At 40.6% G+C, this 12,501-nt stretch overlaps 1 protein-coding gene across 1 annotated transcript in view; it reads left to right on the top strand.

Annotated features, from left to right (window-relative positions):
• Window positions 1-3,019: 3,019 nt before the first annotated feature.
• Window positions 3,020-12,501, top strand: part of LOC145397863 (uncharacterized) — a 39,239-nt gene continuing 29,757 nt past the window's right edge. The window contains exon 1 of the mRNA XM_080270897.1: window positions 3,020-4,692. Coding sequence (XP_080127023.1) covers window positions 3,020-4,692 — 1,673 coding nt within the window. The remainder of the gene's footprint in view (window positions 4,693-12,501) is intronic.

Genomic DNA, 12,501 nt, shown 5'->3' with positions numbered 1-12,501 from the left:
AGAGAGAGAGAGAGAGAGAGAGAGAGAGATGCAGGTATTGTTATTTAAGAAAAAGAGAAAAGATATAAGAATAAATACTTGGGAGAAAATGAAAGATATAAGTATTATGGTACTAAGTGGGAGAAAAAGATATACGTATTATTTGGGACTTAAAAAAAAGAAGAAAGGGAGAAATATACGTTTTCCTATTATTAACTGGGAGAAAAAAGATAAAAAAAGAAACTACAACTTATTTGGGAGAGAAAAATATAAAGAAAAGAAGCATTAGTATTTGGGATAGAAAGAGAAGGAAAGAAAAGACATACATATTTATTATTTTAGAACGAAAAGGCTAAACAAAACAAGTATACTCATCACATGGTATATAATCTAAGAGTATTAATTCCCTTTTCAAGATGCACTTGCGTAATAAATCCGTGAACACGAATATAACTGAACACCTGAACGTGGTGATATCTTCTTGCCTCTCTAGCTTGTGTTTATTTTGTGCACCACGCTGTTTAGCCTATGATTGCTTGTGTGTTTGCGGTGCTGGGGTCAACAGCTGTGTGTACCCTGTCAGCAGTGTGTCCTGGGGAGGGGTGGAGAAAGAGAACAGAGGGGGGAGAGAAAGGAGAAGGGGAGAAAGGGGAGTAGAGAAAGGGGGGAAGAAGGAAGGGAGATGGGGAGGGGAAGAGAAGGGGGAGAGAGAAAGGATGCAGAAGGAAGGAGGAGAGTAGCATAAGAGGAGAATATAAGAGAAAGGGAAGAGGAAAGAGAGAGAAAGGGACGTGGGGGAAAGGGAAAGAGAGAGGGAGGATGCGGAAGAGAGAGAAGGAGAGGAAGAGAAAGGGGAGAGGATAGAGGGTAGAAAGGGGAGGGGGAGACAAAAGAGTGAAGGGAAGGAGGGAAAAGAGGAGAGGGGAAGGGAGGAAGAGGGAAGGGAGAGAGGAGGGTGAAGAAGAGAGGGGAGGGTTAGGTAAGGAAGTGGGGGAGGAGGAGGGGAGACAGTAGGAGGAAAGAGAGGAGATAGAGAGGGAAGTGGGGAGGGGGAAGTTTAGATACACCACTCTAGTCTTAATTGTCTTTGTGCGTGACGCGAATAACGTTGTGCGATTGAGGGTAGAACAAGAGTAGATGGCTGGGTAGTATGTATGTATGTATGTATGTATGTCATCAGTGTTCAGGCATATTTTTAAACTCCTGAGGCTGGTTAGGATTCTGAAAGGGAGCCAAGATTCCTGGGGATTTGATTAATGTGTAGATGGTTGTGTGACTCATTTCACTGGGCATGCTGGTGATAATACTCCAACTTGGTACTTTCTTTTTCCTTGTTTCTGGATCAACTTCACCCCATCTCTAGACAGGAAAATGAACCACGATAATGATAATGATGGTGATGATGGTGGTGGTGGTTTACTATCGTAAAACAAATGTAAAAAGACAAAGGCAAGTATCGATTTCATTAGGACAGGACTCCTTTAGGCTGACTAGAGCTTTATATAGGACACAGAAGATATCTTTTCTGTGTTTCAGCCACAGATATCCCACTCGGTAGCAAAAAGATGTAATTTTAATCGTACCACAGATATTCCAGTCCATTTTTTAAATTATTTAGTCCGGGGTGCACGGGGCGAAAAGTTTGGAAACTACTGAACTGGATAGATGCGGAATCGAGAGTTCTAATGTGGGGGTTCGTTAAAGTCTTTTAAGTCCACAGGAGTGTGGCATCTCCTATCCGAAAAAAGTTAGTAAACGACAGACGGAAAGGGTTGCTCCTAGAGATACGAATAATAATAATACAGTAGTAGTAGTAGTAGTAGTAGTAATGGTAGTAGCAGCAGCAGCAGCAGTAGTAGTTCTTGTTGTTGTAGTAGTAATAGGCTAATAATAATAATAATAATAATAATAACCCATTATCATCATCATCATCTTCATCGCAGTAGTAGTTGTAGTGGTAGTGATAGTGGAGTAAAATAAGCAAAATAAAAAAACGTTATGCAATGGAAAGATAAATTTAGGTCAGCGTGATTAAGTGATGAAATATTTAAGGGCGCTTCATTTCTCAACTGTGGATAGAGACAGATAATTAAACTGCATGCAAATAATGGACGGCTGTATCCCGCAGCGCCTTGCAATAAAGAACTAGGTCAGCGTAGAGGCCACAGTTGTTACTCTGTGCTGTTACTCTCGTTACCCAGTGATCCACTGAATTCCTTGTCCATGCCAGGCGTGTGCATTTTGGCCGCTACAGTACATGGTGACAGGGCTAAACAAGGCTGCCTCTAACCCCTCTACTTGTCTGGAGATGAATAAAACTATGTCACCGGACTGAAGGGCTTAATGCCAGCATATTAACATATTCAGATGTAACCAGGAGAGAGAGAGAGAGAGAGAGAGAGAGAGTTCACATCTGTCTGTCGATCTATTGTGTGTGTGTGTATATATATATATATATATATATATATATATATATATATATATATATTTTTATATATATATATATATATATATATATATATATATATATATATGGGGGGCAAATTCCGACTGTCACCTCCAGGTCATCTGACCTAGGTGCCCCCTGGGTAACGCTAACGACAGCGGTGGACTGTGACAGGCCTAGCTAGCCGACAGTTACAACAAATATGCTCGTGAAACTCATGGATCAGCCTCGGAATCTGGACGGACCGATCAATGTCGACCTCGGAAACGTTTAAGGGACATGAACCGGAATACCCAAACAAAAATTAGAATTGCCACACTTAATATATGTACTTACACAGACAAAGAAGAAGAACTAATCGAACTAATGAAAGAACGAAAAATAGACCTGATAGGTTTAGCAGAGACAAGACATCATGGAAAAGAAAAGGGAAAAGATCTGGGAGGAGGATTTGTATTAATGTATAGTGGTGTGGAAGAAGGAAGAAGGAATCATGGCGTAGCTATGATAGTAGGACCAGCTCTATCACCACATGTACAAGAAGTCAAACTTGTAAATGAAAGGTTAATGTACTGTACCTTGAATATAAAAAATATGAAACATATCATATACCAGGTCTATGCCCCACAACAAGGACACTCCGAAGATGAAAAACGGGAATATATGGAACTTCCTGAAGATAACTGTGACCTCAGACCAAATCATACAACAATACTTATGGGAGACTTCAACGCCCGAGTGGGAAAAGAGAGAGAAGGAATAGAAAATATTATCGGTCCATTTGGTGAAGAAACCAGGAATACTGAAGGCGAAAATCTGATCGACTTGTGTGTTAGAAATAATCTCAAAATCATGAATGGCTACTTTGAACACAAAGAAGAGCATCAATTCACACGATATAGGTGGAATACGGTAACTGGACAATTTGACCAAAAATCCATCATAGACTACTTTATAACATCAGATAAACGGATATTTCGCAATGTTAAAGTTCTTCCTGGAGACTCTCTAAATTCTGACCATAGATTACTTGTCGGGGACCTAACTATAAACAGGAGTAAAGTGAAACAAAAACTAAAGAGAAAGATGGTAAATGTTGAACCACTTAGAAATGAAGTGACAAGGGAAACTTATATGAACAAAATTGATGAACAACTTGAAAATAGGGATGACGAGATCCAAACTTGGGTCGAATTAGAAAACATTATAAGAAGAATTGCAGAAGAAGAGTTAGGAGTAAAAATGGTAGGAGGAAGCAGAAAACGACATACACCGTGGTGGACGGAAGAAGTTAAGTTGGCAGTGAAGAATAAAGTGAAGAAATTGAGGAAGTGGCTGAAACATAAAAGCCCAGAGACAAGACTTGAGTATATAGAGGCAAGAAATGAAGCTGAGAACATAAAGAGACAAGCAAAAAGAAATGTTTGGAAAGATTTAGGAGAAGCTTTAGAGGAAGATGTCAGAGGAAATAAAAAGAAAATATTTGGACTGGCAAAATCATACCGTAAAGACAAAACAATGATCTACAACTTGAAAGATGACGATGGTAATATAATCACAGACGAGGACAAAATCAATGAACGATGGCAAAACTACTTTAAGAGACTACTAAACAGAGAGACAGTAGATCTTGAGGAGTACAGAGATGGATTGGGTGCAGAGTATGAAGCACAGGACGAAATTGATGACTTAATAACAATGAGAGAACTCGAGGACTCATTGATAAAGATGAAGAACGATAAATCACCAGGCAGCGATGGAATACCTATTGAATTGATCAAGAATGGAAGTAATCGACTAAAAGAAACAGTGTTAAGAGTGGTCAATGAAGCATGGGTAAATGGAAAAATTCCACCGGATTGGGGCAAAACCATCATAGTGCCCATATTTAAAGGAAAGGGTGATTCGGGACTGTGTAATAATTACAGAGGCATATCGCTTATAAACCACATAGCTAAACTCTACGAAAGAATTATAGAGAAAAGAGCAAGATCTATAATTGAAGACAGACTAGGAGAAGAGCAGTTTGGGTACAGGAAGGACAGAAGCACGTCGGACCCGGTATTTGTACTCAGAATGGTGATGGAAAAATGCTGGGAGTATAACAAGGACCTATATGTTGCCTTTATTGACCTGTCAAAGGCTTTTGACTCAATTCCTAGGAAAAAGCTTTGGAGGTGTCTTGTAGAGGAATATGGAATTACTGGGAGATTGAAGAGGGCCATTAAGAGTACATATGACCCTCATCAATGTAAGGTTCGAACGGGGTATGAAAAAGATACTTGGTTTGAAATGGAAACTGGGGTGAAACAAGGAAGTGTACTATCCCCATTACTGTTTATTGCTTATATGGACATGATAATTAAAAGATTCAAGGAAAGGTTTGGAAATGAAGAGCAAGGGGATATATTGGCCTACGCAGACGACATCGCATGTTGGAGTAATAGCCGGCCACAACTAACAAGAGCTTTGGAGTGCTGGAGGGAATGTTTTGAAGAAGCAGGAGTAACAATAAACATAAACAAAACAGAAATACTCACTGTGAAAAAGCAAAATGATGACGCGGATGATATAGTAGTTGGGGGCGATCAGGTCAAAGAAGTAGAACTTGTAAAATATCTGGGGTGTATTTTTACGAAGGAGGGAGATAAGAATAAGAGAGAGATCACCGAAAGGATAACTTAAATATAGTAGATGTGTATGCTCTTTATATCCAATACTCAAAGACAGATATGTACCACTGGAGGCAAAGAGAACTATATTCCAGTCTATTTTAACACCTATACTCACATACGCATCTGAGAGCTGGACTCTGACAACCCGAGACTGGAGCAGAGTTCAAGCAGCAGAAATGAGACCACTGAGAGCAATAGTGGACAAAACAAGGAGAGACAGAATCAGGAATGAAACAATAAGAGAAATGGTTGGAGTAACATCGGTGAGAAAAGTAATCGAAAATTCACAACTGAGATGGCTAGGACATGTTGAGAGGATGGACGAGTCAAGAATAGTGAAGGAGAGATGGAATTGGAGACCTGATGGCAGAAGATCAGTCGGAAGACCTCGGAAAAGATGGAGAGATGGTGTGGAGGAACTGTTGGACAGACGAGGTATGGATAACATCGAAGCATTGAGAAATCAAGAGGCCTTTGAGAGAACCAACTGGAGACGGCTGATCCACCTGACAGGCTAAATGCCTACCTGGGAGCCCAATGAATGAATGAATGAATATATATATATATATATATATATATATATATATATATATATATATATATATATATATATATATACTCGTGTGTGTGTGTGAGAGAGAGAGAAAGAGAGAGGAGGGAGGGAGACTTTGATGTTTAACGTTTTCATACAATGAACTCTGCTAGTGGCGGAGAATCCATCCATGAGATTCGTTTGGACTTCTTGGTACTTTGACATACACTGTGAGTGGCGGGGACGTTCATGCAACGGTAGCCTTACTCCTACTCACCTTACAACCGACAAGTACTGAGTTCAGTTTCCAGGCCGACCACTGCCTTTGTACCACAGTCCTTTTACACCTAGAAATGTAAGAGGGCCCCGATGTAAACAAACAGTTGATTATCGTATTCTATGTAAGCGGTGTTCGGTCAGATTCCGTTGTCGGTGTTCTATGAGTGATACCGGTTACAACCTTCAGCAGTCAGTAATGTGTATATAACCTACTTTTACAAAAAAAAAAAAAAAAAAATGAGAACGCGAAGATGTACGAGCACCTAGCTTCTCTACCTCACTGTTAAATGCGCTCTGTAACGTGAAATGCAGGCTAACCATTTCTAAAGCTTACAGGTACTCCATTAATAACCATCAAAAATTGTGGGTTTGAATACACGTCTGTCCTCTCAGTGTTAATAATACTGTCCTCAGATATGAGCCATCGTTGTGGTGGGTCTGGGAAAACAAGAACAGAATGGTGTCGGTGTGGCTTCAATGTCCAGGCCTTATTTACGAGACTTGAAGGGGACCGGCCACTGCGGCGTTTGAGCCTCCAGCCAGACTCTGGCGTAGAATTCATGAAAAAATCTCAGACATGTAGTACGATGAACATGGATCCATTGTAGCTAATTACCTCCACCAGTGAAGTTAGAGGAGGTTATCTTTTCACTGGCGTCTGTTTGTCTGTGTACAAGAGATTTCAAAAAGCTAATATCGCTGTTCATTGAAATCTGGGGGACAGGTGGGCTGTGGTGGAAAAAAAAAAAAAGTTTATTAGATTTTGAGGTACCTCTGGATCTGAATGCAGGTATAAATCATAAATTGTACTGGCGTGAGCACAGGTATGGGCTCTCTGTGACTGTGTAACAGGGCAGACTGACTAGAAATAACTGACTGTGTGACCGCAAAGTATTCGTCCAATAGGAGAGGGATTACAGCAGTGACAAATTTCATTGACTTTGGCGGAGGTATGCGCTCTCTAGGTGCTTTCGAGTCACTGTTAGTAGTCATTTTGATTAGTCGTAACATTTCATTTCATTATTCACTTTAATTTGGTCTCAAGTTTTAGCTAACTGATACCATCTGGTGGTAGCAAGAATAACGCTGAAAGACGTCCTTGTGTTCAAGGAGTTTTTATCTTTGCTTAAAAGGACTTATTGTTACTTATTATTTGTCCTGCACCCCCTGCGGCTCATGTAACCACTCAGTGTTTGCTCTGCTTCTTGTTGTTATCCTTTTGCTGATGAAGTGTTTGTGTGTCTGTAACTAGTGCCTGGGTTGTCAGTATCAGAAACTGATGACTTATAATGACCAGTTAAGCGTGAATGGTAGGGTACTGGCTTTCGCTGAGGAGTCCGAGCACTTGTTCATATCTGTCTCCGCAGCCTCTCCTCCCTAGCGCTGTCTCACCCCCTTTCTATCCAGCTCTCTAATGCATGGGATAACCGGTACTTCCAGTCGTTCATATACGCAGCTGGTCAACTCTGTAAGTGTCCTCCTCAGTCTCAATATCTCTCTACCTGTGTCTTCCAACCTGTTAAGCAGAATGTGTCCAGGCATTTGGAAGTGAGCGAAAACTGATTTTGGCTTTTTTTTTTGTTCATTTATTCCTTGAAAAGCACAATACCTTACAGATTTACAGCCTTTGATTCTCATGTTTTGCATAAAAAATGTTTAGCTTTCATATTACAGTATTCTTTCACGTTAAATCATATTTGAACGTTGTTTATATCAGGTCCATCATAATACATGCTAAGTAAATTGGTCAGGAAGAGCTGTTACCAAATTTCCTCAATCAACTAAAACATAGGCCGCTGAGGACCTGTTTACGCAGACCACTTAGCCAATTGATGCACAACGGTGATAACCATCAGTGTGACTATACATTTCACTGCTCTGGTTAAGCCATTGGATCCGGTGACGATTCTTTTCTTTCTTTCTTTAGTTTCTTTTCTTTTATCTTTCATCCTTTTGTACATCTACTTCCAGACAGATCTGTTAGGCTTAGGCAAAACTTCGAACTGGAAGCATTAGATATATCCTTCATTTACCCTTGACCACCAGACCTCCTTCCCAAACTTAAATCGCCTGGAAATAGCAATATAATACTGTCACCAGTTCCAAGGGATTAATCTCACGGAATAAGTTTTAAAAATTTTTATTTTACAACCTTCAGGCCGTTATATGAGAAATATCGGATAAAGAAATATACTTTTTTTTTTCAACCATGGGCTTCTTTGTTACTGAATATAATCGTCTTGGATTTTTCGGAACGCCTTCCCTTTAGCGATTTATTCTGGCCATTACCCCTCAGTACCCTCTTTTATGATACTGATACAAACTGTCCCTAAAGCTTTGTAAAGAGCCAACTAGAGAATTTTAAGGTATATTGAGAAAAACAAATCGCTTGGGAAGAGGTACTACGAAACCTCCAGTACCATCTTGAAAAATGCCCTGAAATGCAAACGCTCTCATTTCGCGTCCTTTTTTGTGGTCCTTGATTTTTTTTATATATTGATGGTTTTCACACTTTTTTTTTTTTTTCTTGCTGTTAATATTTCTTGTTCTTTACCTTTTTTTAATGTTTTTTGCTATTGTCCTTTCTTGCTGCTACTCTTACTTTTTCTTTCTCCAAATGTTACTTGGTCTGGTTGCTACTTTTGATAATATGTATAGTTTCAGAGAATTGTTACTTATTTCTGCTACTGCTGTTACTTTTTCTTCTTCCTGTTGTAACTTTTACCTATAGTTAATTTTTCTGGCTGCTACTTATACTTTTTTCTATCACTTTTACTTTTTTTTGCTGCTACTTATTCTTATTCCTATCAATTCTTATTCCTATCATTTACTTTTCCTTGCTGTTACTTATACATTTTTTCTATCACTGTGACTTTTTCTTACTGCTACTTATGCTTTTTCGTTCCTGGTACTTTTTCTTGCTGCTACTTATATTTTTTCTATCACTGTTACTTTTCCTTTCTGTTATTGTTGCTTTTTTCATTTTGCCATCGTTACTGCTTGATGTTACTCTTTTTTTGCTGCTTGTTTTGTTTATCCGCTCCTATTGTTACTTTCCTTTTGCTGTTTTTGCTTTTTCTTGTTGCTACTGATGCTTTTTCTTTCCGCTGCTGTTACTTCTTTCTTGATGTCACTGTTTTCCTTGCTGTCATTATTATACTTTCCTGTTACTTTTATTGCTGTTTTTGGCTTCTTTTTTACTTTTCAGTTCCTTTTTGCGGATATCGTTACTTTATTTTCCGGTTTTATTTCAGTTCCTTAGCAGTTACTTTTCTTGTCATTATCTTGCTGCCATTGCTACTTTTTATGACATTTGCTTATTCCTATTGTTACTTTTTCCGACTGTTGTTGTCACTGTTACCTTTTTTTGCACCGTTTTGTTCCTTTTGTTTTTCTGGTACTTTTATCTGGGTTTTCTTGTTCCTACTGTTACTTTTTCTTACATTTAATTCCTGCTGTTGTTACTTTTTTCTGTAATTTTCCCTTCCTGTCACTTTCTCTCCTTGTTACTTTTCCCTCTGTTTTCTTGTTACTAATGTTACGTTTGGTGATTTTCTTATTGTTACTGTTGCTTTATCGATGTTAATGCCTGCTACTTTTTACATTTCACTTCCTTCCACTCCTACTTAATCTTCCACTGTTGGTCTTCAGGCATATTCTTGATCCTGTTGTCTGTTTCTCCTCATCTGTTACTTTTCTCCTGGCTACTGTTGCTTTTCTCGTCCTCTCGCTCTTCTCAGGTATTTTTTGTTCCCACTGTTACGTTCTCCCCCTGCTACTGTTACTTATGATATACAGATGCCTTTGTTTCTGTCCGTTCTTTCTGTTGGCCATAAATATCTGTGGACTGGGAACACCTGGGCCAGTTCTCACCCACCCACAGCTCTCTCTCTCTCTCTCTCTCCCTCTCTCTCTCTCTCTCTAAGATTCCACATGTCAGTCATTCATATATCCTAAGATTTTTCTCCCAAGCAAAGGAACTCATCTTATATCTTAGTATCTCACCCCATCCCACCCACAAGCACTTACGAACACTGTCCCCTCCCATCCCGTCGCAGTTTACCCCTGTCCCACGTCCCATACCTGTCCCATACCGGTCTTATACCCGTCCCGGTCCAGTCGTACAGATGCAGGTACGGTATTGACGGTTTTCCAATATACGGTCATATCGTCGGAAGCCCTAAATTTTGCAGGGTGTCCTCCCCCCTGCCCTAACTCTCTCTCTCTCTCTCTCTCTCTCTCTCTCTCTCTCTCTCTCTCTCTCTTAACCAACGTATATTTTGTAATCTCAGACGTTCCCCTGTAATACTGCTTCATTGTGAGGCTAGGGTGAGGGGGGAAGGTGAAGGTGAGAGTGAGGGGCAGAGTGAGGGAGTAGCGGACGTAGAGTGAAGGTGAGAGAGGTGATGAGAGGGAGGTGTGGATGAGGTGATGATGATGGTGATAGGGTGTTGAGGGAATTGGTGATGTGCTGTAAGGGATGATGATAATGATGGTGAATGGTGATGATGAGGGAATCTTATCATTTTCACCTTTACGTGTGTGTGTGTGTGTGTGTGTGTGTGTGTGTGTGTGTGTGTCTGTGTTCTCGCCTCTCCCTTCACGCCTCTCTTCTCCATCACTCCCTCATCACTCTTCTTTCCTCCCTCACACCTTTTCTATCCTCCATTTTTCGCTCTACCAATCCCTTACCTCTTACACCCTCTCACTACTCCCCTCTCCCCTCTCTCCTCACTCATTCAGCCCCTTTTCCTCTTCCATCGCTCCCTTTCCATCTTCTATCTCCCCCTTCCCATCTTTTAGCTCTCCTTTTCAGTCGTTCATTCATCCATTTCCATCTTCCATCTCTCCCTCACTCTTCTTTCCCCCTCCTTTTCTTCTCATGCCTTGTTCTTCTTCTCTCTCTCTCTCTCTCTCTCTCTCTCTCTCTCTCTCTCTCTCTCTCTCTCTCTCTCTCTTACTGCTCGTCCACTCCTATCTTTTTACCTCACTCAATTTTCTTCAGTCTTCCTTCTTCCTCTCCTTGTTTTTCTTTTCTCCTTTTCCTCCCTCCAAAGTTTTCCTCTTTTTCCTCCCTCTCTCTTTATTCCTCCGCACGTTTTCCTCCCTCCAACTTTCCTCTCCCTCCTCCTGCTCCCTCCCTTTTCACCTCCCCCTTCAGTTCCCTCAGATAACTTATTCATCCTCCTCTCCTCACCCCTCTCATTCCTCCCTCTTCTCCTCCCATCTCTGCTTTCTCTCTCCTCACTCTCACTCCTCATTTTTCTCTCCCTCCTCACCTCCTAACCCCTCACCTTTGCCTCCTTCACTTTCTTCCTCCTTTCCCTCCTTCTGTATCTTCACCTTCCATTCTCTTCCTTCTCACCTACTCCTCCCTTCTCATCTCCTCTCACCTCAGTTTCCTCTCTTTTCTTCTTTTCTCACTTTTCCCTACTTCCTCACTCTTCCATCCCTTCTCCTTCAGCTCTCTCTCTCTCTCTCTCTCTTCCTTCTCCCCCCCCCGTTCACCCCCTTCCCGCGGTGCATTGATTTTCCACCCCCACCAATTTGCAGGCGTTGACCGGGAAGGGGCAGCGGGGTCACTTTTATTGGGGGAGGGGGGGAGACTTGGGAAGAGGGGGAGAGAGGGAGAGGTAGAGGTAGAGAGAGAGAGAGAGAAGAAAGAGAGGAGAGGGAGGGTGAGAGAGGAGGAGGGGAAAGAGTTTGAAAGAGGTTGAAAAGGGAAAAAGAATAACAAAAAGTGTGTGTGTGTGTGCGTGTGTGTGTGTGTGTGTGTGTGTGTGTGTGTGTGTGTGTGTGTGTGTGTGTGTGTGTGTGTGTGTGTTAGGGAGAGGGGGAGTGAAAGAGGAGGAGGAGGAGGAGGAGGAGAAGGAAGAGGAGGAGGAGGGAGAACAAAAGATTATAAAGGAATGGAGACAGCAAAGACATCATGGTCCCCTAGATACTGTTTATTTGTAAGGCAGTTAATAAATACAGTACCTTTTTCATGCGTCTAAGACAAGGATAGCAAAACAAGTCAGGCTTCTCTTCCTTACTAGTCCATTTACCCGAAACCGGCAGGAGAAAGTGAGAAGAGCCACCATAATGCATAGAAAAAACTCGTGGATATTTTTCAATACAGGATGAATGAAGCACTATATTTTTTACTACAGGATGAATGAAGCACCATTTTGTTTACTACAGGATGATTGAAGCACTTTTTTTTAATACAGGATGAATGAAGCACCATATTTTTTTTACTGCAGGCTGAATGAAGCACTATAATTTTTACTACAGGCTGAATGAAGCACTATAATTTTTACTACAGGATGAATGAAGCACTATATTTTTTTACTACAGGATGAATGAAGCACCATATTTTTTTTTACTGCAGGATGAATGAAGCACTATAATTTTTACTACAGGATGAATGAAGCACTATATTTTTTTACTACAGGATTAATGGAACTATAATTTTTACTACAGGATGAATGAAGCACTGTATTTTACACTCCCTCAACCCCTTGAAGTCGCTGACTTATTTTACTATTTTATACTCGATACCTCAAAGCAATTTTCATTAATCTGGCCAATAGATCTGGAAATTTAAG

Source organism: Coenobita brevimanus, chromosome 43, assembly GCF_032717465.1.
Source record: "Coenobita brevimanus isolate Jiangsu-jjx chromosome 43, ASM3271746v2, whole genome shotgun sequence".
In the NCBI taxonomy this organism is placed as follows: Eukaryota; Metazoa; Arthropoda; class Malacostraca; order Decapoda; family Coenobitidae; genus Coenobita; species Coenobita brevimanus.
This window is presented reverse-complemented; position numbering and strand designations above follow the sequence as displayed.